General features: G+C 38.1%; 1 protein-coding gene across 7 annotated transcripts in view; it reads right to left on the bottom strand.

Annotated features, from left to right (window-relative positions):
- Positions 1–25,732, bottom strand: part of SLC25A21 (solute carrier family 25 member 21) — a 261,829-nt gene that overhangs the window by 46,437 nt on the left and 189,660 nt on the right. For all 7 annotated transcript variants that reach the window (XM_054200350.1, XM_054200349.1, XM_054200351.1 and 4 more), the window contains one exon: positions 21,360–21,443. In XM_054200350.1, coding sequence (XP_054056325.1) covers positions 21,360–21,443 — 84 coding nt within the window. The remainder of the gene's footprint in view (positions 1–21,359; positions 21,444–25,732) is intronic.

Genomic DNA, 25,732 nt, shown 5'->3' with positions numbered 1-25,732 from the left:
TTATATAATCAGTATTGAATGTTGCAGCACTGAAAGCACGGAAGAGAAGCCCTTTTATCTGATTTATGTTATCTAGGTAAATTATTTTCTAGGTGTTGTAAAGGAATAACAATAGTGATGGAAAAATATTTCTACTCTTAAACAGTGGCTATCAGTTATTTATTACGTCTCAACAGATTATATCATAACTATTTTCTTTCCATCCAATAGTAACGTGTACCACTTTTCTTCCGTTGCGTGAGCGAAGGACTTCCTAGTCGTGATTACAGAAAATGCCTTATGAAAATATTAACTATCTAGAATGGGCAGAGAGTTAAAGAGCTAATAACGTGTGGCTGACTAGTTTTCAATCAAGTAATCACAATGGCAGTGAAAATGGCTTGTCGAATTAAAGCCAAAGTTGTAAACTACAGCCTTACTGATAATAGCCTTACCAATTCTCTGTCTGCTTTTTAATAAACCATTCCATCTACTTCATGTTGTTTTCCTTCATTTTGCATTCCACTTTATGCTATAATCACAGCCACACTGAGACATTTTGGTGTCTAGGGGGTATCTATCCCCAAACCCTGGGCACTGGCCCCACCAGCCTTCCAGCTGCCCTTGCCTTTTGCGTTCTCTGCTCTGTCTTCCTAGGGGGCAGCTGCAGCAACTGGGATTCACCATATTTGCCTCCAGTAGCTCTGGCTAGTCTTGAATTCTGGTTTCACCCACATTTGGCATAAACTAGTACTGCCGTCAAAGAGGAAATAATCCCACCTCCCTCATCTTCCTTTCCCAGTCGCTCTGTCCTGCCTCCACAGTATCCCTTCCTTTCTGCTGGCCAAAGATCTGTGTGCCTGTGTCATGAGCCAGCCAGGAGGAACCCTTCTGGATTACTGAAACATTTTGTTTTAAATGGCCAGGTTAATATTAGCCCGATCATTTTTCCAACATCCACAATTCCTGACCAGGTGCAGAAGTGCATGTGCTGGCACCAAGGAGAGTGTGGCACAAAAGTAGGAACGTACAGCTCTGAGCACACGGGATACACCTTTGCTTCTTCCGGTGGCAGCGTTGGTTTAAAATATCCATGAAACTGTGGCTTGGGTTAGACAGAAATCAGGATGTAGCCTATTACGTTTTCCTCTTTAACTTGATTTTTGATGTATGGTTCACATCTTGCTGTATATTATACTCATCCAGCTGTGCTATAATAATGGCACTTTTACCCTCTCATCAGGCAGTAATTTTGAATTAAAAAACCTCTTCTAGGGATGGCTTCTAAAGTACAACACATACCACCTCATGAATGCGGTAACTGATATGTCGACATTCCAGAGTGCTAAATAGGTGAGGATGTTGGCTTTCAGGAACAATCTCTTGCCAGATAATACTTCATTATCTGACAGACCATCTGGTTTCCAGTCCGTCAATGCTATATTAATACCGTCAGCTCTCTATGCTTGATTATTGCCCAACATTTCTATTACTTTGTAAATAACAGAGCTCAAAAAAAAAAAAAAAAAGAAAAAAAAAGAGTCTTCTAGAGACTGAGCAAGACAAATCACCACTTGCTCGTGTACTTGTCATTGTCATTTTTGGATAATGGCCAAAGAGTGGATTTTTCTCCATGTGACTGGTGAATTCAGAGTACACCGTACCCCATTGTTATCAGGGGAAAGATCACCAACTTTTAATTGCACAATATATATAAACACAGCTGGCCTAGTGACTCATTTAGTAATGCAATATGTTACTCCCTAAAAGTCTGTTTCAGGTGTGACCTCAGGACTCTTTCTATTCCAGTTGTTGAAGTCTGTGAGATTTACAGCGATTTATTCCCAGACTACTGGGAATATTTAAAGGAATCTTTCTTTTCTGGGATTTCAGAAGGAATGTTTGGACTGTAAATGAGAAGCTGTATCTATTGGATATCCTTTTGGTGTCTGTTCAGAGCACCCTCTTTTAAGAGTGACTAATCAGAAGAACGTGCAGCTGATAATTCCATAAGTAATAATAGTTGATCTCTTTGCAGTAAAATATACATTCCTACAGTGGGAGGAATGTCACTGTGGGAATGTCATGACATTACAGTACAAGATCACGAAGAACAATATTAGCTGCATTTTAAAAAGAAAGATATATATTAAAATATGAATAAAAATAATGGTTTAGTGTAGTCAGGAATGGAACAAAATTTTTATAAATATTGTATTGGCTTCTAGATGAAATACTTCTACTGTGAGCCAGGAAGCTGGCGAATACTCAGCCCTCATTTGTTACCGGCTCTGAGTATTTGCCTTTTGTGTATAACTCCCCTTTCCACGGGAATGAGCAATGATCGTGCTCTCTCTGTATCTCTCTTTTTTTCAACAGTCTTGACTTAAAATTTCAATTATCCTTCAGTAATTGATGTAGTCATCCCTGGCAATACACGGCCTAACTTAAATATCTGATTCAAAATCTAGATGCCTAAGGAAATCTTACAGCTAAATAAATAAAACTCAGAACAAAACATTTTTGAAAAAAGTTGCGGTTAGCTTCCAGTGAAAAATGCATAAATAATCAATTAAAGAAATGTTCAATGTTTCTTATACTCTCTTTTCACATTAATTGAATGCTTTTCCAGTGACTACTCAAGACACTAATGATCACACTCTTATCAAGCATGTCTGAAGTCCTTTTTCCAATAATGAAACACAAATATAAATACAAGAAAATCACGGTAAAAGAAAGACCAAACTGTTCCAAAAAGTAGTTACAACTAGATCAGATCCATCATAAATGTCTGTTTCAAATTTAATTGTTCTCCATAAGTCAGGTCAAACATGAAAAAACAGGAAACAGAAATTAACTAGAATAACTTTCTTTTATTCCCATTTACTACTCGGTGCCTACAGGACTCCAAAACAGATGCCTCTGAGCCTAACTTCAGTGAAGTCTGAGGTGCTGACTGTTTCTCTATTTCAGAACAATAAAATATTAGGTTAATAGTTTTGTAGACAGATATTATGTATCTCAGCAAAGGTGCAGCAGCAGATGCAGGCCTGATGAAGTCAGGCCAAGTTGTGCAGCAGTGGAACGTGCCCGTTATGCTGCACAAGAGCCAGCACTGCCCCAAGGGATGCTAACAGGAGAACCAAAGCCCCGTAAGTATTCTCCTAAAACCATGCCAGGTTGCATTCAGGTGCTAGCAAAATAAGCAGAGATGCTGCCGCCCTGCCTCAGCAACATCTATAAAAACTTGGCAAGCAGCACCGCTCTTTACTTCTGCAGTCAGTGCTATCCCTGCAGCACAGATCTGCTTTTACAGTGTGTTTTCTTTCCCAGCAAAACCAGAAATTCCTCTTCAGGGTCTGTAAACTCTCCCCCGCAATGCTGCAGTCCCCGTCGCCAGCTCCTGCAGTCCCACAGTGTCCGTTTGTAGGACTCTCTCAAGTCCTGCTAGTCTGGGGCACCCCCTTCAGCACCCCAAATCTCAGCAATTACAGAACGGATGCCCTGTGCTGTGCTACAAACTTCACGTACTTCATTATTCAGTTACAGGGAACCCGAGCCCAAAGTTGAAACTTTTAATAGGAGAATATATCATAACACGGCGTAGCCTCTCAAAGCAGAAGGCCTGTGGCAAGCCACCCGCCTGCTTTTCTGATCACAACACCTGCTCTATACAGCTTTGGGTAGACATCCTTAGTTACATGCTTGAGATTTTTATAGTGACCAACCTACCAGGGAGGGTTGGTGATGTTAGAGAACGAGGTGAGGACTGAATGTCTAGTTCAGGATGCTGTAACTGCTGAAGGAGGTGTAACCCCAGGCACCTGTGCTATGCTGGGTGAGAGACCGGTTGATGAAACTCCACAGACCCAAGCTAACAGATGGCTATTCCACCCAAGCAGGGGAGAACTGGGCTTCGTGAGCAGAGAAGGCACTGCAGAGAATAAGCTTCCCAGCATGGAGTACTGCACGACGCAGATTCACTCTGCAGAGCAACCACTTGACTTCAACTGCAGTAGCTTTAATATCCCAACTCTTATTGCCTTGTACGTAGCCCAGTGGGGAGGATTTTTCCTTCATTTACGATTCATGGTTCACAGCACCCCTCAAAAGCAGACACCTACTTCTCTTACAGTCAAGAAGACAAACAGCTATTATCTTGCAAGGGAAGCGTGAAGAAGAATTGGTTACCTCTCTTAACCAGAAAGTAAGGTTCAATTGCCCTCTTCCACATCAGCAAGGGATTTTTTTTTAATAAAGTCATTGTCATAAAGAGTTCAGGGGAAACAATTAGAAGCCACGACTCCATCCAGGTGCCCTATCAGTGAGTCCCAGGCTCTCTGAATGGATACATCCTGAAGTACACAGTTGCAACAGAAACGTAAAAGGAGTCTTCCCATCTCTACTCTCCCTCCTCTGTGACTACCAAAAGAGGCTGTAAAATGGTGGTTAGACCACACTCCAGCGAGTGGGAGCAGAGGGTTTGGATTCCTGTGCATATCGATGAGTGGGAATCTCCAGCTCCTCTGCAAGCCCTTTAAGGTATTGTATAAAGGAAAATATCTTTCAGAGGCTACTATTTCTCATAAACAAGGTATCAGACACAACTGTATTTTATGAGGAGCCCAATCATATGGGTGTGTTTTAGGCATGGTCTGGAAATGCCCAGAAGTGGATTGAGCCTTACAGGTGTTTCCACCTGGAAACTGTGTGAGTTTTCTTACAATAAGAGTTTTAGATTTAGGTGATAATATCTTTTTCTGGATATGGCTTTTTAAATTTTGTCTTACCAGTATCAAATCCAAACTTTCCAGTACGGTCCATAAAAAGTTAGTTTAACTTGGGCTAACTCTGATTTTCTAATTTAAAAGAATCACAATTTGGAAAAATAGTAGCTTGTAGTTTTTTCATGGGACAACACATCAGTTTTCATGATACTATAACCATTGGTAAAGATTTTCTGGTTTACGTAGAACATCTCTGTGCAAGACTGTTTTTATAAGTAGCTTAATTCATAAGCAATTCCTACTGTAGCTGTTCTACCTGAAGCTTCCAAATCCTGCGGCCTGCAGGTAGCAACATGTTGCCCTTTGTGAGTGGGCACTCACAGCGGTGTTCTGGCCACATCTTCCTCCCTGCACCGGTTTGGCCAGCTTTATCATGTAAGTATCCACTGGGTGGGGTGATCTTCGGTAGGCTGCTAAGAAAGCGTTGTAGTTGGCTCCAGGGACAAAGCAGATTTTGTCCCACATGTTTAAGGATGATTTCAGAGTTCTTCTATGCAAATAGGTGCTTAATTTCTCTGATGAAATGACTATCAGGCACACATACGAAGTCAGTAGCAAACCCTGAGGGCTAACAGAATTCTTAGTTCAGCTGTTTTTCAGTGATGGGCAAACAGCGTCATTTAGATATTTCTGTTATAGTTACACATATACTTATGTAAGTGCTTTATAATTAACTTCTTCCTGTGAGAGATTTTCTGTTCACAGGTGTTTATAAAGTGGTCTCAGATGAATCACAGAAGCAGAAGCTTTGGTTATGCATCAGTTAAGATAGCAAATGTAGATGTCCAAGGGTAACTGGAATACCATCGGGCATCCCCACATTTCGCCACTGCTGTCTGCAACACCTTCTCGGACATGAAAACTCTGAGATTAAGAACAAGATCCTCCACAAATGAAAAGAATTGCAATTTAAAGAAAAAAGAAAAAAAATAGCATAATAGATGATGACTAGCCCATATATTTCAGGTACTGTCTACACAATTTTACCCAAATTCAAGTCTTATATAATTCTGATGATTTCTGGAAATGCCTGTTAAACACCTGTTAGCACAATACATGCGTATTATTTACATGACAGAATTCTAGGTGTCTAAATTCTGCTTACCACGATGGATATCTTAAAACCTAGGGCAATTGTAAAATTAAAAAGTGTGTAATTTAATATGTTGTCTTAAACAGAGCTTTAGGTAATACGCCAGAAAAGGCTTAGAAAGGTAGTGCAGAAGAACTTGGTAAATAATCTGTAATTTTGTAGGTCACTAATGAATGTGGAAAGAGCGTACTGTTTACACAGAGCCTATGGCACTGTGGACTATAATGATCACACAGCAAGACCAAAGTAAACGTACGTGCTATGCTCTGGAAGGCAATGTGAGCTTCATTTTGAATGAAATGACTTAGCTGGCACAGAAGGAATCAAGGAAGGTCCTGAGGAGTAGATAAACAGCAGCAGCTTATATTGGTCAAAGATCCTGGACTTTTTTTTTTTTTCGTTTTTTGTTTTTTTTTTTTTTTTTAAAAAAACCCCAGAGTTTTAAAGCATTTGTATAATCTAAGCAATAAGAACCAGGATCTGCACTCTTGAGTAGTTTGCATTCAAATTTGCTCTTTTCCTCTACTGAAAAAAAAATAATTTTTCTTACATAAACCAAAGAGAATACATTCCAGTTTTCAGACTGTCTTAATCTTATGCTGTAGTCTTTCACATCTGCTTCTGGAAATATTTTTATTCTTGCCCACCTGTCTACGTCATCTTTTGGTAAGGAACTCTGTCCTTCTCTTTTTGCTTCTCTAACTACCACAGCTCCCCAAATCCTTTCTCTATCAAATATCTGCTAAGAATGTATTTCTTATAGGAGGTCTCTCAGCATTAACACACCAAACTATACAACTCTCGGTGTATTTCTCCTGACTGACCCTTCCCTTCTTCTTTTTTTTTTTTTTTTTTCCAACACGTATACTTATTTTCCTTTTTATGTCTGATTTAGGTCATCTCACAGGTAGTACAAAGGAGAGCACTAACACTTAGGAAACAGTGGGAAGGAGTAAATAAACTTTATATAACACTGCCACTAGCCTGAGTATGAAAATAAGGGTTGTATAGCAATTACAGGTTGAACGTGAGGGGATTAATTATCATTTAAAAATAATCACATATATTTAAGCAGCACATATTGCTGTCTATATTATGGTAAGATGATAGTCTATCTCCCAGAAGCAGGATATCTATTATGTCATTTGAAACTGGAACTGCTATAGCAAACAAACAAACTAGTAAGTAAACAGTTATACAGAATTTTTATGGATGTGGCTAGAATTAACATTTTAGTAGCCCCATGTCAGCTCAACTGTTGTTGTACATGCAAGGATAGTAACAAAGGCTAACACTTTTATGGCTTATACCTTAAACCAGAATTTTTTTATGCACTATCTGAACTTCCCAAAAATTTTGTAAACAGCATGAAACACAATTCAGTCTTTGCCATGAGCAGATTCTAACGTCCTCAATAATTTTTAACTCTGTCTTCATTCAGAGTAACTTCCAGAATAATGGCAACAAGCAAATAAAGCATAAAGTCAGAGCATAGACTTCAAAATCCGGCATAGGAATTACTGGCATCACGAAAAAAACCAGCTATGAGAAATACTGTATGAATTTTTGAACACCTCACTCCCGATTCCGACTATTTCATGAGTGACCTGTCAGGTTCTGTGGTCAGGTGTCTGTGTGCCTCCACGTTTAATCAAAACATTTGCACGGAACATAAAGATTAAGACATAAAGTAAGAGTTATATTAAAATTACTATTTAGGGGTAAAGCCATATATGGCGAGAAACGCAGAACTGTATTTTCTGACAGGCCTGGGTTCTGTTTCTTAAAAGAGAAAGAAAATTAAAGGCCTGATAGAAAGGCTTTAACGAACAGAATACTTTCCATTGACTTTAGAAGGATGTGAATCAGGCCCTTAAAGTAGCAACTTGTTTAGTACTGACTGCTAAATTTATAGCACTTCTTTATTTTCTCTACGCATAACAGCATCCATTCATCTCACTGCAGTAACAAAGCCGTAACCTGATATATGACAAATATTACAAGCTTAATGGCTGATGTCCATTACTGACGGGACCTGCTCACCATTTAGAAAAGATTGGCACTGAAGGATTACTGAGCAAACATAGCACCTGAAAAAACTTGCATGCAGGAGTCTGTCATCAGGTGTGTGATCGAGGGCATTATCCGAGAACGCTGGCTCTTATCTTCGGTTGGAAACTGCTGCAATTGCCAACAATTCTCAACAAAGAGCTTCCGTCATGGAAGGCTGATACACCGAGCCAGTCTGGTGATGGTTTACCTTCCCAAGGCTTCATTCCTTTTTATGGATCACCTGAGACCAAGCAGCACACCAGTCTTTAATAGCTTAAATAGCAGGACAACCTAGCAAACTGATGACAATCAAGGGAAAACCAATCCTTTTCGGTAGAAAGACAAAATTCCAAGCATTCCCTCATGGTAACTTAGAAAGACTTACTTCTAAAACTGCATTTTCCCAAACAGGATGCTGAAGAAAACTTTCTTGCCACTGATCCCTAGCATTTTGCAGTGACAGCTAACTCTCCCTGTATTAAACTGCTCACTAGTAAATTTTTCACCTTTTACACCACTATAATTTTTCTCAGGAATACACTAAAATGCCTCTTTCCCTTTTCCTTTCTGTAACACTAGATAAAATTACTATAATAAAAATTTGGACAAAGCCCATGAAAATTGCTATTTGTACAAAAACACACTGTTATTTTTCTTGTAATATTACAGCTTTGAAAAATTACTAGTTATTTGCAATTATTAACATGAACCGTAGAAATACTGATGGAGACACTTTATTTTTCTCAAAATTTTCACAATATATTTCATTTGCACAGGATTTTTTAAAATGTAACTGAAAGTTTTGGTTTGCCTTTTACGTGCTTCCTAAAAAAAACCTAAATTAGTTTCAATATTTGAATTAAATTACCCGTTTATTAAGAAAAGATGAAAAAATTGAGATGAAATACTTTAACATGTTGTGACCCAATAAACATAAAAATCTGAATATTATGCAAGTATACTATTTTGTGTTTTCAAAGGTAGAGGCATATTATGTGAGAAGATATTAAAACAAAGGCGCAAATGCTAATTGATTCGTACTATACTTTTATCCACAAAATGGATTCTTCTAAATCACGGTGGCAATCAAACAAATAAATACTACCTTTATAGTAAATGGTAATTCATACTGAAGATAGACGATATTTCCAGATAAAGGAAGTGGTGTGAAAAACAAGCTCTTAAAATATCTGAGATTTTTTTTTTTTATATTATAAAGTATTTTATACAGAAAACTATTTGAATTTATATTTTTACTTTAAGACATAAGTGGAATATTTAATTTGTTATAAAATGGAGTTTTGCAAATAAAAGAAGGTACTTTGATCAAAACTTGACTTCTGTTAAGTCAGGATATAAAATTATTTTATGTGGGATTCAAATAATGAAAAAAATAGTTTTATTAAGAAATGTTTTAACAGTAAGTAATCTGAGCCCCTACCTAGATTTGGAGGCACCAGGAGTGTAAAAGTATTTGTCCCTGTCATAGAGTTCAACTGCTACAAAGAACAAGGAATAGATGCATTGGGTTTGGCTACCAAATTCCTATGATGCAGAGGTGTTTGCTTATTATGGAAAATTCTGTTTATCAGATTAAAATAAACCCTAAAAAATCATTCTGTACTTGAGACACCCAGTCCATGATAGTCAGCTACAAAACAGTGTATATGCAAGTTCAGGCAGAGCCAAAATACGCAAAAATACACAAACACTGAAGGCAAGCTGTAAAAAAAAAAAAAAATCATGGGAATTGACCTTGTATTCATAACTGGAGCCAATCCTTCAGTTAGATTTACCGTCCCGTACGCTCCACGAAAGCTTCAGAAATTTACCCTGAAGTGCCTGCTGGCTGACTGTGAAAGAAGCTGTCTACGCTGCATAGACAGAATGCAACGGTACAGTCTATCTGTGCTTATATGCATGCATTACTGTAAGGAGATGCAGTGTCTTATACAGGCATTACTCTTGGTGGAGGCAATTTTACAATTAAATAAAATGACTTTTATCGCATTAAAGTTAGTATCGTTATTTATAGGGTAAAGAGCGACAGCAGGCTGTAAGTAAAGCAAAAGCAAAGCAAAGAATGTGAAAACTAAAACCCCAGACTCATATGTATTTAGAATTTTATTTTCTTTGAAGAGGCAAATAGTACAACAGGCAAAATAAACTATTTCTTTTTCACAGTTTGATTCTCAGAGTCATATGGAATACAATGTACCCTGAAACATGAGTTAGCATTATACAGAAATGCACTCTTCTAAAATATTTCCATGCTCGATGCTAATTCTTCATTTTACCGTTTTATTGAAAATGCATTCCATGGAAAATCTACATAACTCTCAAATATTCATAGCTATTTACTTTGCCTTTTTATTTCGAGTTTGTGCATTGCTTTAGATGAATAGTTTCTCCTCCATGGTCAAACATAGATATTCGCAACATTTAGCTCACTAAATTTCTTTCAGAATGTGAAGCACGATATACAGGAAGATTTCAACTTGGGTAAAGAATACGGCCAAGAGGAAAGGGGTTGGTAACGGTGTTAGAGATGAATGACCAGAGATGAACACCTCGCAGTTACTGCTGCAATGGCAGCTCTACCACTCAACAAAAAGAAGCCTGTCAGGGAAAGATGGTCTTTCTAACAAAGGTGTATTTTAGAAGTTTCTCATATAATACTATTCATCTTCCAACGTTAAAAAAGAAACAAAATTAATTTATAGGGGAAAAAAAATATTGAGGATACCTTTATTTTCAGAGTATGGCATACTACAAAGTTGTTAGTAAAAATATTATAACCTATAATTAACCTACCCTGAAAACAAGAAAATTACGGATATTGAAAAAATTCTACCTAATCATCTAATAGGCAGATGTAGACTTACTGCATCTTTGTACTTTACAGTTAAAATAATGAGTAAATGTATATAATGTAAAGCTCAGTTATTTCTGGAGTGAAAATGTTTTATCACTGAACGCAATACTTTATTTTGCATAGGATCTTCATCTGCATTTTTTAGAGATTTAAAAATTTTAGGGGTTCAAATCAAGCAGAATTATATATAAATAAACAACTGAGGACTATAGAAATGAAAAGGACTGGCATGGAAGAGACAAAGCTGTGTTTTCAGATGTAACCAGTGAAGAAAATGAAATCAGATGAGGTAAAGACATGCAGATTAGAGAGAGGAATAATAGTGTCATTATAGATAAGTATGAAATATAGTCTAAGAAATGTGCTAAATCTATGTTGTCTAATTAGTTAGGTCAAGACATGAAAAAATTAATGAGGATTTTTTCTCTTGCCTGCTTCAAACTACAACTTATAAACTTCTATTTGAAAAAGAAAGCTTCTGACCTAAAACTCTGTTGCTCATTTTCACATGCATGCTTCCTACAACTTAAACAAAAATGCTTTACTTTGCATTTTACGCTGTCTGCCAGGTATTTCCTGTGAACATCCCATCTAAAATCTCTTGGTTCTAGTAACTAATGTCTGTAAAGAAAATCCTGGCAAAACTGCAGTTTTAAGCTTCATGAGCAGCCATTTTAAACAGAAAGCTGGTTTCGTTGTGTTGACAATCACATTTTAAACTGATTCCTTCCAGATGAAAAGATGCTTTTTCAAACAATGTAATAAAAGTGTAAAGTCAGCTGTTCTAAGGACATAAAAGTGATTTATCTGTTCTCTGGGCGCTGTTTTTTTCTCTCGATACAGTGGAATTTTTCTTTTAAAGGATAGGTTAACAATTAATGGCTACTAGAAGCACAGATTACAGAGAAGTAAATAAGGATTTGTCTTTTAAAGAGACACAACACAGAACCACAATTAATTTTGCATCCCATGATGCATCCACGATTGTGTTTATGAAATGTTAAATGTTAACAGCTAGATTTACGTAACAGATAAAACAGTTAATTCGGACAGCTGACTATTGACAATGTCATCATCAGATTTCAGAGCTACTACCTTTGATAAGGAAGAAGGTTTCAGATAGACTTCAGATCCTTTTACCTGCCTGCAGCTGGGCATGACAGCCTTGCACCGGCTCAGATTTGAGAGACCCCCCGCCCCTCCATCAGTGTTAGAATCAGTTTCTCACCTTTTAAATACCAGCGATTTTGATGGCTATATATATATTTATATACACACCATATATATATATATAAAAAAAATACCGGAGATTCTGATGGCATATATATACATATATAAAATTTCAGAACAGGCAAGTTGTGTAGGGACAGACCCCCAAAAAGCGACATGATGTAAAAAGTATGATTTAAGATTAAACTAGCTACTTAGCTGTAACAGGCTAATTCATGCTAATTGATGAAATCCTTTCTCAGAGGATACGCAGCCTTGGCCGTGACTAATCTCGGAGGGGTTTTGGTTCCCGACCCGAGGGCTTCTCCTGAGTTGAAAATTTTCCTGCGGCCCTGGGCGAGCCAAGGAAGCCCTGGAGAAGGGCAGCATGTACGGCACAGCCTGTGCGAGCTCTTCCCAGCTTTCCAACTCTAGATGGCTCTCAGCTCAGCTGCCCTGGGGGCACCCTCCGCTCCAGGCCACGGGGGCCGTACCTGAAGGCATGGTAGGCTTCGGGGCTCAGCGGCGGCACCAGGTCGCTGCCCAAAATGGGGAGAACAGTGCCGGGCAGAAATGTCCCCATCAGGGCCCCTGGTGCAAACCTCCACTTGGAGCACCGGGGAATGTCGCCGTCACCCCTGTGAAATACTGCAGCCCGGCACGCTGAACTGGTGACTGAAGAGGGAGAAATTCGCGGCCATTATCCTGGGCTACCAAATTTGGCAGACATGTTCTTCACATTTCTGAGAACATAAACACGTTCAGAAAATCCGATGACACAGCATAGTATGATATTTTCCATACACTAGACTAAAAGGAGTTTTCTTTAGAAGCATAATTATTATATTGATCTACTTAAATGCGATGTTTGAAACCAACAGGAACCTAATTTGGTAAAAGGATAAATATTTTTGAATGTTAAAATCATAAGGACTAAAAATTTAAATTTTGCTGATCTTTTGCTAACTAGAGTAGATAGATAAAAATGGATTGTAAACAACACTTGTAGGTATCTTCTTACTACTATGAGCACCTTATAATGCAGTCATCTGATTCCAAACTGAGGCCTGTAGGATCTATTGCTATGAATACTAATACTACAAGGAGTTCTATTTACGTTATACTGGTAGAAAATAGAGACACTCAAGAAATCCTAACTTTAAGATTAAAACCATCTGATTATGAAAATATTTGAAACTTAAAAAAAAATACAACTTGGACCTTTAAAAAATACAGAACAGACGCTTACCCAGTGTAAACGGGTGTACCTCCAGTGGCCTTAGTGAACAATAACAACTAACGCCAGTTAAGGTCTGGCCTGTTTACTTCTAAGGTGCTTATAAGATTTACATTATTTTGTTGTGTTGTGTTCCTATGGGAAAGAAATAAGCATGTGTTTCATCTTTAAAGCATACAATTCTCAGAAGTGATTCCCTAAAAGAGTGTCCTTGTTTACTGTGTTGCCATATACACCGGCTCAAATTTTGCGAGTGAAATGCGTGTCCATCAGTAATAAAAACATGGTTAGCCGAATGCTGCCCTTAGTTACACAAGTACAGTCTCATTGTATTTCAGAGAGCTACAAACATAAAACTTGGAATAGAAGTTTTTCACATTCCAGAGCCATTTCTTATGTTTTCAAGTGTTAACATATGAAGATGGGGGTAGGGAACCTCCAGTCAGGAACAGAGAATTCCTGCTTGAAGGGGATGATGAAAACCTCATGACAGTAACATCACTGTAAATACTGCTGACTGTTAGAAGACAGCGCAGTCCACTGAACGGGGCCTTGCAGTCAGGATATCCAGCTTCAGGCATAAGACTCCACTACCTCCACGTATGCCCTCAGACAAACTACTTCACAAAATGGATTGCTTCATAAGTCTTCGGACCCCTTCTGAATTAGGAGCCTGTATCAAAGAATGCAGTTTTATGTCCAACACACGTTCCTCACAGCTCTGATATTAACATTGTACCATGGGGCAAACAAATGACATGGTATCAGGCTGCTCCATGAGAACCACGTGTGCATGCTCCACTCCAGATCTACTCAACTCCCTGGCACTTTACACCCCAGTATCCCCACCAGTACAGTTGAGAGAATGGTACTTCCTTCTTCCGTGAAGTGTTTTGAGTCCTATAGGTCAAAAGAACAAGTATCATCTTTGTTTCATGACTGGGATTGTTGGCAAAACTTCACTGGATTATGAACTGGTTAATTTTTATCTACTTAGTGACTGAGCGAACGCATGAGCATTTTATAAATAGGCATGCATACACATACGTACACACATTTCAAAACATAATGAGGCATAACGATTTCCTGAGCTTTTTGCTGTCTTCATTGGGAAATGAGACAAAATTGAATTATCAAATGTGAATGTTTATTTACAAAAGAGAGCAGAGTGCACATCACCTTCATATAGATACACAAAAGATGTCTCCTTTGTGACCATATTTGATCTAAAACTTTGTGAGCATAATATACACCACAATCTTAAAATAAATTACCAGGAAAATTCTGTCAGTCAAATTTTGTGCCTTCCTCTTCTCTAATCTTGAAAGCACTCTTAATGATGGTTTTACTCAAGGCTGTACCATAATTGAAATTTTATGGCTCAGCACCCATTCAGAGTAAGAACAAAAATGGCGGTTTTAAGACACAAGTCCAAACAAGCTATAGACAACTAAATGAAACTGAAAACAGTAAGACCAGATATTGCACGTAGGTCAATGTAGAGTAAGACATGGGGGTAAAGTAAGAGTAAGTGGCACAAGAACTGTAACAGGCAAAACAGATCTATTACTCTGCATATATATGTGATAGATTATGAAGAAGGAACTCTTGCTAATTACCCAGAAGAAATTCTTAAATTCTTTTATTGTGTGGCACCTAAAGTCTATGCTAAGGCATTTTTTTTCCCTTTCACTGCAGATCTGTGAGGCCCATTCCCCACAGGGCCATGTGAATTCCATCTTCTAAACTGCACGGGCGTGAGAGCGCTTGCTGAGGAGTGTCGTGGTTTGCCTGTAGAGGAACTGGAACCAACAGAAAAAATGGCAAAGAAAATGGAATCACTTACTTCCAAAAGTAAGTGGACAGGTTAAACAGTTGGTAATTTTAATTATGTAATACGAGAATTTGTCACGTCCCTACCTAAATCTTGCAAGCTCACGGCTCCCTGAAAATATGCAAATACTAGCTTTCCTAACACTGAGCATTTCTTTTTTAAAGATATGCAAAGCAAGCACAAGGGTTCAAAGATTCAGCTCTAAGACTTTAAATTTATCCACAAAAGCCAACAGATTTCACACAGGTTCACAGTTTAAGCCAACACACTGTCCTTCACAATTTCAGTTGCCGTTCCCAATTCAGCAAGGTGTTATAAACGCTTAACTGACACTTTATGTTTCAGGTGATATTATTTCACACAGGAACATGATAGTTACTTCTGGTACTCTAAATCACGGGTTTTTAGTGAAGTCTGCAATAGACGTAATAGTATGGCAGGAAGATGGTAATGTAGCATAATGTGACCCACAGAATAATTCTACAATGTGTGGCATAAACAGAAGAAAAATTAGCAATATACTATGGACTATGGGGATGCATCAGGACAGATACAGATAGACATTTTAGTACTGCAGTGCCCTTTTTTGTGCCTTCAGTCTCATTTTAGCAAGGCTTTTACATGTATTATGAGTTTGTAAGTGGTGAGGCAGACCCGTAGGACTAAAAAGACATGGATCTGTGTACAGATACTTCTGAAATACAAGTGCTAGCAGACCTTCCTCGGTGTTCAGGTGGAGGTTACTGTTCCTATAGCGGCTGCAGAAGAGAAAAGGTGCCTGTACTTCAGTTTGCAAGATCACAGTCTCTGAAACTGGCAGTGCAGGCAGGTCTTTACTAAGAAACAAGATTCTTGAAGGTAGCAAGAAAATATAGATCCACGTTCACTTCTGCTTCTCCTGGTATGAAGTGCCAACAAGAAACCAAAGAGTGAGGCAGATAGCTGTGGGGGGAAATAACATCTTAATCTACCACTTCTGCTTGCCTCAGAGTACTTAAAGCAGAGCCTAAAGTCTGGTCTTCTGATACCACAGGAATTTATGCCTCCAGTAAGTGGAAATGAATCTCTGCTTCATAACTGCTCTCTGGGAAAAGGGATTTTTGGCATGACTGGCCATGTCACACTTCCCTGGTCAGCAATTTCATTGAAGGATTCAGGCGCAGGGTAGCCAAGTATTTGTATCTTGTATAACACTTATTTGGCAGCCTTCTGATAGGTCTCCTCAGCCCAGTTGGAAGAGCACACATCCAGCTGGGCCCCAGGAACAGGCGGTGATGATTGCTGGCGAGCGCCAGAGGCCGGTGCTTGCCTGCAGGGCTGGCAATCCTGCAAGTCTCCTTCCCTGACCTGCTGGCAATTAGAATCAGCAGAGTATCATCTGCAGCCAGCTGGGAGAGCCAGGCCTGGAGAGCACTGCTGTAGCCTCTCAAGCACTTGTTACCACCACAGACAGCCTACGGACAGAGCCAGGACAAAGGAGAGTGCTAGCAAATTCCTTAATTGATGAACGATCGCTGATATCACGTAAACCAGGAGCCCTCCAGCTTCTGCGTGTTTGCTGACAACTCCGCACTCATCCAGCTCCTGCTTAGTCTTGGCTGTTCTCCCACCTACTCCACCCATAGCTGACAAGTTTTGTGCAGCTTTATAACCTAATCCCACTAACGTATGAGTCAGGGTGTTGCTTATTAAAAAAAAGGTGTGTGGTCCTACAGACAATTATAGGTATAAGAGAGTAGTAAGGCGGTGCTGAGAACAAGACAGGAATAATTATAAAGCTATTGGGCTGTGTAAACATGGAGGTAATTGCTCCTTCCCAAACCAAATTAAACATAAATAATTAAATAACTCGGTAGAAGTAATGAAGTCTCAAATGATCAACGACAATTGTGTTTTGCACTTTCCCAGGACCATCTAGTTCTAAGAAAGGCTAACAGAACTTTAAAGTGTAACTTATTCAAGTATTCAGTTGAAAAACTGGAAACGGGACGCTACTACCCTTTCTATTTCAGGCGATTTAACCAATGAATGAGAGAGTAACAGGTTTCTTGACTGCGAGCCTACCAAAAAAGCCAACTGTAACCCAGAACATTTACTGTTAAAATTATGAGCCCATGAAAATCCAAGTTTATAAAAACAAAGTTGTTTACAGACTCAAAATAACAGCATCCATCATTTTAATGCTGTAACTGCAAATTAAGACAGTGCAGATGGGCATAATTTTCCATTCTTAATACGAGACACAACACCACGTGTCTTTAATATAAATGCAACATATACATTCAGCTAGACTGTTGGTTTATTCTTACATTTCATATTCAAACCTAAGTCATTATCGAAAAAAAAGCAAGTGAGTACAAATGCAGTAAAGATGACAAAGATACAAAAATCGATCATTTAATGCAATCTAACATCTTATTTGTAGGATCTAAGAACTAAAAGTTTTCTCTATTAATGGTTTCAGTTAATCCTGTATCCAAACATTTTCTCCAATAAACATGAGATTATTTTTATGTTGGCTATAAAGCTGTCACTCCTCAATAAACAGATATGCTCCTGGTGGGTTTACCTCTGCTGTCAAAGATCTGTCAATTCATGCATCATCTCATAAGCGAAACCAGAGAAGTTTGGACGCATGGCTCCTAGTGAATCCAGCTGAGCAGAGGTTGCTCACCACCTGAGAGGATTCGTATCGCTGCAGCCCCCGTGCAATTGGCAGAGACTGGATGCTCCCAACACAAGTTCCCAAAAGCCCTGAAGTTAATATTACTGCCTCCCTTTAATAGAAAGCTATGTGACCTTTAATGCTCTGCTCGACTGGGCCTTCCTTTAGTGAGTCTCAATTAAATTTTATGTTTTGTGGCTCCCATTTTCTTGTAAGACAAGAAAAGAGTTCAAGGGATGGATCCTTCTTTGAAGAATTTAATTCCCCATGGAGAAAATTTATTTCCTCTAAAGAGCTGCTCAAAGTCTGGGGGAAGGGAGCTTTTGTAGGGCTTTTTTTTTTTGTGTGGTTTTTTTGGTTAAGAAATTTCTAGTATTTTGTGAAGATAAAGGAGTCTTCAGATTCTTTGAAAAGGATGATGTTGTATTAGTGGTTAGACTGGAAATATTTCTTCTGTCCTTTTCACTAAAATGAGGAGAAAATCAGAGGCATGGTTAAAGAGATCCTGGCCATTACTTGTCATGAAGAAACTTTCAATGAAGTTGCTACTGTGATACTGTAGTAACATAATACCGGTTAATTTTCAGTAAGAGGCATTGCAGCAAATGAAACATTTGCATATGTATTCATAAAAATAAGTACATCCTAAGCTAGTTCTGCATACTTAACCTCAACATAACAAGGTGAAAAAAAATAAGGCATTAGGAAGTGTCTTGTCTGAAGTGGACTCTGACGTTCTATCTCCATGTGGTTGCTACTATTGAAAAAATAAGTACAAATGAGCATAAGCACTATTCCCAAATGTAATCATTTTCAGGAGCGGGCCATTAGTAACATTTCTTTTCCCACTATGTTCCTTTATTTAATTAGTTTGTTCTGTAGTCAACTTAACATAAAATCACATATGCCAGTAGGGAATTCTGAGTGCTGGAGAGAGATACCTAGACTCCTTATAGTCAGTGTACACTGAATTAGATATTTCAGAAAATGACTTTAAAAATGGCACACACTGATGGGGGTATTTCATATTGCCAGTATGAAATAAGCAAGGGGCATGAATGAATTTCTTATACCCTTCTCCCAGATTTACACACCTGAATCTGAACATCTCATAAATTGTTTTTGTCTGCTTGGTATATAAATGTGAGCACTCTTTCTTGGTGCTCTCTTTCGCATATTTTTGTGGTCATCCAAGGAGGGGGTAATCAGGATTCAAGGTTTCCACTAACTAAAATACTTCACAGTCACCTCTCTCACCTCCCTCACAAGTGTCAAAATCACTGGACAACTTGTACAAATGGGAATGCAAGACTCATGGACTGAAACAGGTTTTTCAGGATTAGTTGATTACTTTTTATATTTTTAGCCAAAATTTAAGATTACCTTGAATCAGAGATTCTTCGTGTCCTTTTTTCCTAGTGTTTACTATTGGTGACTGTTCAAATGTGACCTTCTGCCTCTGTCTAATGTCCTGGAGAAAAGCAGGTATTCATAGAATTTGCTTTTTGTTTAGATCAGTGTTGACTGCTTTTGCAACAGGCAAGTAAAACTCTATTAGCTCTAGCTCGACAGAAATTTAGTGCAATCCACTGCTAAATTGTGATTTAAATCTATCATAATTTCATGTAATCACCTTCTTTTCCTGCTTAGAGAGTCTTGCCTTGATATAAATATAAAAAAAAAAAATTCTGGTTTGGTTCCAGTATTGGGGCACAAGCATTCTACAGCAAAAAAAAACCAACAACAAAACAAGCCAACAATCTGAATTTCTCCTTTCTGAAGTTCATTCACAAGTGACTACTGTGCTCAGACCCTTCATTGTTTCTCCACAGTGAAACAGTTTATGTGTGTTAGGCAGTACACTGCCTGAATACCAGGAAAATAATAATGGAATCAAATCCGTAGAATAAGTGATAGCTGTATCTCTGAAAAGCACTTGAAAAGCACAACATGTAAAACAACTGAAACAGAGGAGTCATTTCCTTCTACCCCTCCCCCAAATAGTAAGGGAATTGTGTTTTGTATGGTACCTTGAAGTTTGCAGTGTCCTGCTACTATTGTATACATGCAGGTCGTACAAATACACATTTACACAATATAATAATGTAGGTAATAAAATAAGACCCTAACATCAATTAACTTGGAAGCTGCGTCTTGATTTAGATTCATTCTCCAACATGTCTACCCATTCTTAATTTTACATTTTGTGACTAGTTCAACAAAATAAAAATACCAATGAGTTTCAATGAGATAAATAGCATTTTCATGCTCACTGACTTAAATATTGAAACTAGTTCCATATTGAAAAAGATTGACATGATTGCAAATATTAATACTTTCCTATTACAAAAACATAGTTTTCTTTTGAGAAGCAATAAAAATTAACATATACTCAGCTTAGAAAACGCCAGAAGTCACAAATTATCATTTTTTTGTGAAATCTTTTTAGCTGTTATGCTTTTTAATGCCTCGTAGTGATAACGTACAACATTAATCTTTCATCAAAAGTGAATTTACCACTGATAAGGGCAAATGTGACAATTCCCTCTCTCGACACCTTAATGAAACTTCTCTACATCTCCCGGCTTTAGCAATTCAAACCATCCAGTTCCATACCTAAGTACTTCTGTCACGTAGCTTAGCTACAGCTCACTACAAGAAACAAAACTGGTCTAGTTCTTCATTTTCACTGCTCGTCTCACCTCTGTTCTTCCGGTACAGCTTGTGGACACAAGAACTCTGTGCCTCACTATACCTACGCTGCCTCCACACATGGTATCTATGCCAGTATATATAAGAACAGTTCAATTTTGATGAATATATGGATAAAAAATGCGTTGCTATTGTATTTACAAAGTTCTTATGGAAAGCCTGCCAGCTACCCAAAGCTGGGATTTACTAATTAGAGTTACCTTGATTAAAGGCTAGCTCCCGAAGAGCTCCTGTGGCTAACAGGCTTAACTTTAAGCATATGATCAGTCCCATTACATTCACTGGCTTTAACTGGACTGCTCATAAAATTAAGCATGTATTTAAATGCCCTTCTGGATCAGAGCCCAAGTCCCGTAGAGGTGCTCAGGCTTGGAGCAGTGGTACCTTCTGAAACCAGTACAATTCAGGTGAGTAAGGACCACAAATCCTTTTTCATATTCTGTCAAACTGAAAAGCCATGGAATTTTGCTCACACAGGTCCTGGAAACATTGTCTACCACAGCTAACCGGGAATGCTAGTTCATCAGAGCTTGGAAACAAGTTCTGAAGTTCACTGAACTGCTAATGGCTCAGGCTGAGCTAGTTCAGAAAACCAGGACAAGAAGATACAAGAGCCTAGATACTGCACTCCACCGGTGCGGCCATCCTGCTCCCAGTACTGAAGCAGTGTTTGCCCCGGTGTCTCTACACCGCTGTGAATTGTGGTCTTTAAGCATATCCTAATAGCAAAATTTGGTTTTGTGAGTGTAAGTAACGCTAAGACTTTTCAAATTGTGCTCGTTATGTAAGACTACATGTTTGCCAAATCCTGGCAATTGCAAAAAAGGGTGGAATATAAAGAGGGTCTAATGTCTGGAAAATGGGTGATTAAAAAAGGTCACATAAAATTGACAATTTTAAAAACATATACTCTTACCCTTCTCGTTGGAAAATAGTCCTAAAACAGTCCCCCAGGCTCTTGTAACCGGTCGGATCAGTTTTCCCTCTTTGAATTTGGAACCTAAAAAAAATACAATTTACATCACAGCATGAGAAGTCAGGGATTTTAAGTCACTTTTAACTTTCCAATTATTATATAAAAGGAGTTTTAAAGTTTTTTTTTTTGTGTATCTGATTCATTATTATATACTGTTCCTGATATACTTATTAACACTGTTTTCATAGAAGCTGTTAAACTAAAGAAAAATAGAGCTTTAGTAGTAACTTTTTTTGTAGTTTATGGAACTCACAGTATAGCTATCACCTTTGACATTTACACCTCTTTCTAGTTGTTTGAAAAATAAGCTGTTAACCCTGTGCCTGATCCAAAGCCCATTGAAACTAATGGCAGTCTTTGAGTCAAACCCTGTTTTTGAAAATCTGAAATGGAATACTATCATGAGTTTCACTATGAAATGAATACACTGTGCAGTTTCTTTCTTTTTATATCTGATGCAATTACAATAAAAATCAACCAGAGACATGACCAGAAATTAGAGCACCATTCATTTTTCATAATTTAATAATAAGATTCACAATAAAAGCAAGCAATGAATTATTTTAATTAAAACCTTGTTTTCTCTATTCACATTTTGACAACAATAAGGATTTCAACAGGAAGCTTGTGGCCTTGAAAGGAAAATCAAGATTATGATTTAAGATTGTAAACATCTTTATTTATGATTTATGGATAGCAGCAGTGAGTTTAACAAACTATATTATTTTACTAAGAATCTCAGTCAGATAACCCTATTTCTTGCAGTTTTAAAACTACAGCAAACACATTCAAGTAAATAGCATGGAGAAATCTGGAATACAGTTTTAGCAACAAAACTTCTTTTTAATCTGCTAATCACTATGTAGTACCTAAAAAAATAGAATATTGATTTTAGCAATTTCTGTCTACAATACCCCTGTATCAGGCAATCACTAAGTTGGCTTTATCACTAAGTACAATAATGATTCTACACAACAAATAGCGTTCAGCGGTTTCAAGGAATAACTGACATTATAGTCAAGAACGTCATATGCCACAGGCATATCGCTCTTCTGAGAAACATCTATTATTACTTACTCTAATGATGATACTGAATCTCATCAATATGTAACAAACAAAAGTATTTTTAACTCACTGTTAAACAGCAATGTTCTCCCCTCTCTCAACAGAATTCGGTAGGGTCAAATCAAGGTTTGTATTGTGGCAAAAGGCATGCGTTGTTTTGAACACCCGTATTTCCTAATCTGTCTTCTGTGCTAACACATCCAACATTTTATTCACTTTGAGGAAAAAATTTCCAGTGATGTAATACAATTCTTTGGGCAATTATGAAGGCAAGCCCACACCTTTTTTGAAAACAGTTAGAAGGAAACACTGAGTCCCTCCATAGTTCTAATAAAAGTAGTTCAGGCACATCTGGGATCTCTATCTGGGGTAACCTCTTTTATTAGCACAAGAACTTGCTGCCAAGTTGGCAGAGTGGAGAATGCTATTCAATAGGCTTACATTCAAATAAGAGCTGATGCATAACATTTTGTCTGAAAAGAACCCCTGGGAAGGCTAATAGTTCAAAAAAAATGCCTCACTGCCATCACACAAAGTCCAACAGTAATATCAGCTACAGAAGTTTTTACATTGTGGCAATCAAGCAATCAAAATTATAACAGAAAGTAGATTCTATGCACATTTTAATATATTTAAGACTTGATTATTTATACCGCACAGTTGAAAACCAAAAATTGCTTTCTTTTGCTTAAAGAAATCTTGCAAAAACTCACTAGTAAATAACTTTTCCCAAGTATTTAAAAAATGAATTTTTTCTTAACCCAAACTCCTTTCCTTAAGTTTCAAGATTTGGCCCACTTGTAAACTCAGAACTATGCATCGCTGTTTCTAAAAGATCCTCTGAATAATGTGCCTTTCCTCTCTTTCACCCTGCAAATGCTCCAGCATGTCCTCCTAGCACGTGTCTAAGGTTTCCCAGTAAGTCGCACTCGCACAACTTTATGTAGAACTGGGGCTTCAACCCCAGACTCACCGTGGATCTCCACAACGTGCTGAACATACTTATACGATTTTGTTTTACAGTTAACAGAGTGTTGACTTCTCAACTAAATTTAAATGATTTAATAAAAATACATCTTTGATAGCAGGAATGAAAATCACAGCAGAAGAAATGCAATAATACCACGTGTAATTTATGTGTATCAGATGAAGGATAACTTCTCGCTAAAGAAGTTAAATCAAAGGAGGTTTACATTTATTTCAGTTTTTTGTTTTAATGTAGATAAGACCTTAGTATTAAATGAGTCCATTTGTAACACTGAGTCACACAAATAACATATTCCTTCCTTTAGGGTTTTTGGATCCATTCCTTCCCTAGTAAATCTTTTTTATAGCTTTAACAGCGATCCTAAAATACATGCCAATTATGTGCTTCAACCTAGATCTGCGAATTGGGTTCTTTGATTCAGAATTGCTTGCCTCAATAAAATAATTCATAACTTTTTAATGAACTAGCTAATTGATCACCAGCACTTGTTATAAGAAGCTCAGGGAAGAGCTGAAAAACATATTTGTTCTTTTTTCTGGAGGCAGCAACAGTCTGTATGAGCAATCTTAATAATACAGACGAGTGAAAGCATTCACTTCAAAAAACAACCTGGCCTGTTTTTAATGATTGTTTAGAGGAATGAACACAACTGGGGGATACATAATGGCTTTCTCTGCTTCGAATCCATTCCTTTCTAAAAGCATTATAAAACCACTGAATTTCATGCATTTTTGAAAGCTGGATGCCTGCCTTGTATGTTTTTAGCTTTGCTAGAACAAAAAAGATAAATTCTCCTATGAATATAATCGGAGCATTAACTTCTGATCTAATTTATCATTTTGAAGTCTGAAAAGAAGGCGGCGCAGGGAGCGTTCAGAGACATGCTGAAGGGCCATATGAGCAGAGAGGCTTTTCCAGGGCTGGGATGAACGACCTGCTGCTCACTACTAGCATACAACAACCCTCAGAAGTCACTGGACACTCCAATGCGTTGCGTGTTTGTCAAGAGCTTTACCACTCTAAAAATGATCGTCAGGCTACATTTCCTCCCCTCTCATTTTCCTGCTTCTTGGCTTTCTGGCCATAATGCTGTGGTACCGAGCACTCTGACCCTGGGAACGCTCACAGAGCTGTGGGAGTCACTTTGGCCCCCGGTTACCTCTTCCTACCCGGGACCACCCCCAGCACCTACTGCCTGCCCTCTCGGCTCCTCCTCGCAGTTCCCACCTGCAGCTCCCACGCCATGAGGGACCTCACAGTCTCCCTTTTTGGGTCATGGGCTTGGTCTTTTATGCCTCCTTTGACTGAACACAACCTTTGCAGTAGCTTTGTTTGATACAAACAGGTCCTGATATTGCTTAAGAAGAGAGCATCAGTGTCCTTCCCTGTTCAATCCAGAAGACACATGGTTGGGATCTCAAAATCATGTAAAACCATCTGAGGTTTTGGGGTCTGTTCAAAAGGCTGTATCTTCATTGAAAACTCTGCATGATCTAAACCCATGAAAATATTTTAACTTATCCACACTAATCCGCACTAAAACTACTACTCATGAAATGAATAAACTTAAATTATTCTTATTTTGATAGCATGAGAGACAGCATTTTTTTATGGTTGTAACAGTCCTTATCGAGAACTCTCAGCGGGCTCAGCTTGGAATCCCACAACGCAGAAGATGTTTGAGTCCTTTCATCAGTTCTCTGAACCACTTACCATTTAACAAGTGATACGTCATATTGTGGAGCAATGACTCTACATAAACACATGTATCTGTTTCCAATGCCTAACTTACAGTTCTTGTTGGTTTTATAATAGCCAGTATTTTATTCCGAGTTTTGTAAAATCCTCAGTCCACAAGGTGCTTTCCTGCCCCTCTTCCTATTGCAAAAGTCCTCTAAGTAGTGTTTTCTAACACAATCAGTATCTGTAGGAGAACAAGCAGATGTGTGTGCTTTCTGAAGAAATGAAATAAATGTTTTTTCTCTCTCCCTCTACCAGTTGCTAAATGTTTTGTTCGTGCTCGCTGAACATCTCATCAAAGTTGTCTTGTGGACGTCTGCCATTACAGTATCCAGGTATTTAGTTTAAAGTCTGTTCACCACAATGTTACCTAGCAATCTGCCCCCTTTTATTTACTGATCTGGGCTGGAGAAAGATTTCCAATTCATGCTGAAATTATTTTAGTCATCTTAAAATCTAAAAGGAGGAAACCAGTATTTTCATATCTAGATTCAAGTAGATAGTGAGCAGTTAAATCCCA

Source organism: Rissa tridactyla, chromosome 4 (genome assembly GCF_028500815.1).
Source record: "Rissa tridactyla isolate bRisTri1 chromosome 4, bRisTri1.patW.cur.20221130, whole genome shotgun sequence".
NCBI lineage: Eukaryota > Metazoa > Chordata > Aves > Charadriiformes > Laridae > Rissa > Rissa tridactyla.
This window is presented reverse-complemented; position numbering and strand designations above follow the sequence as displayed.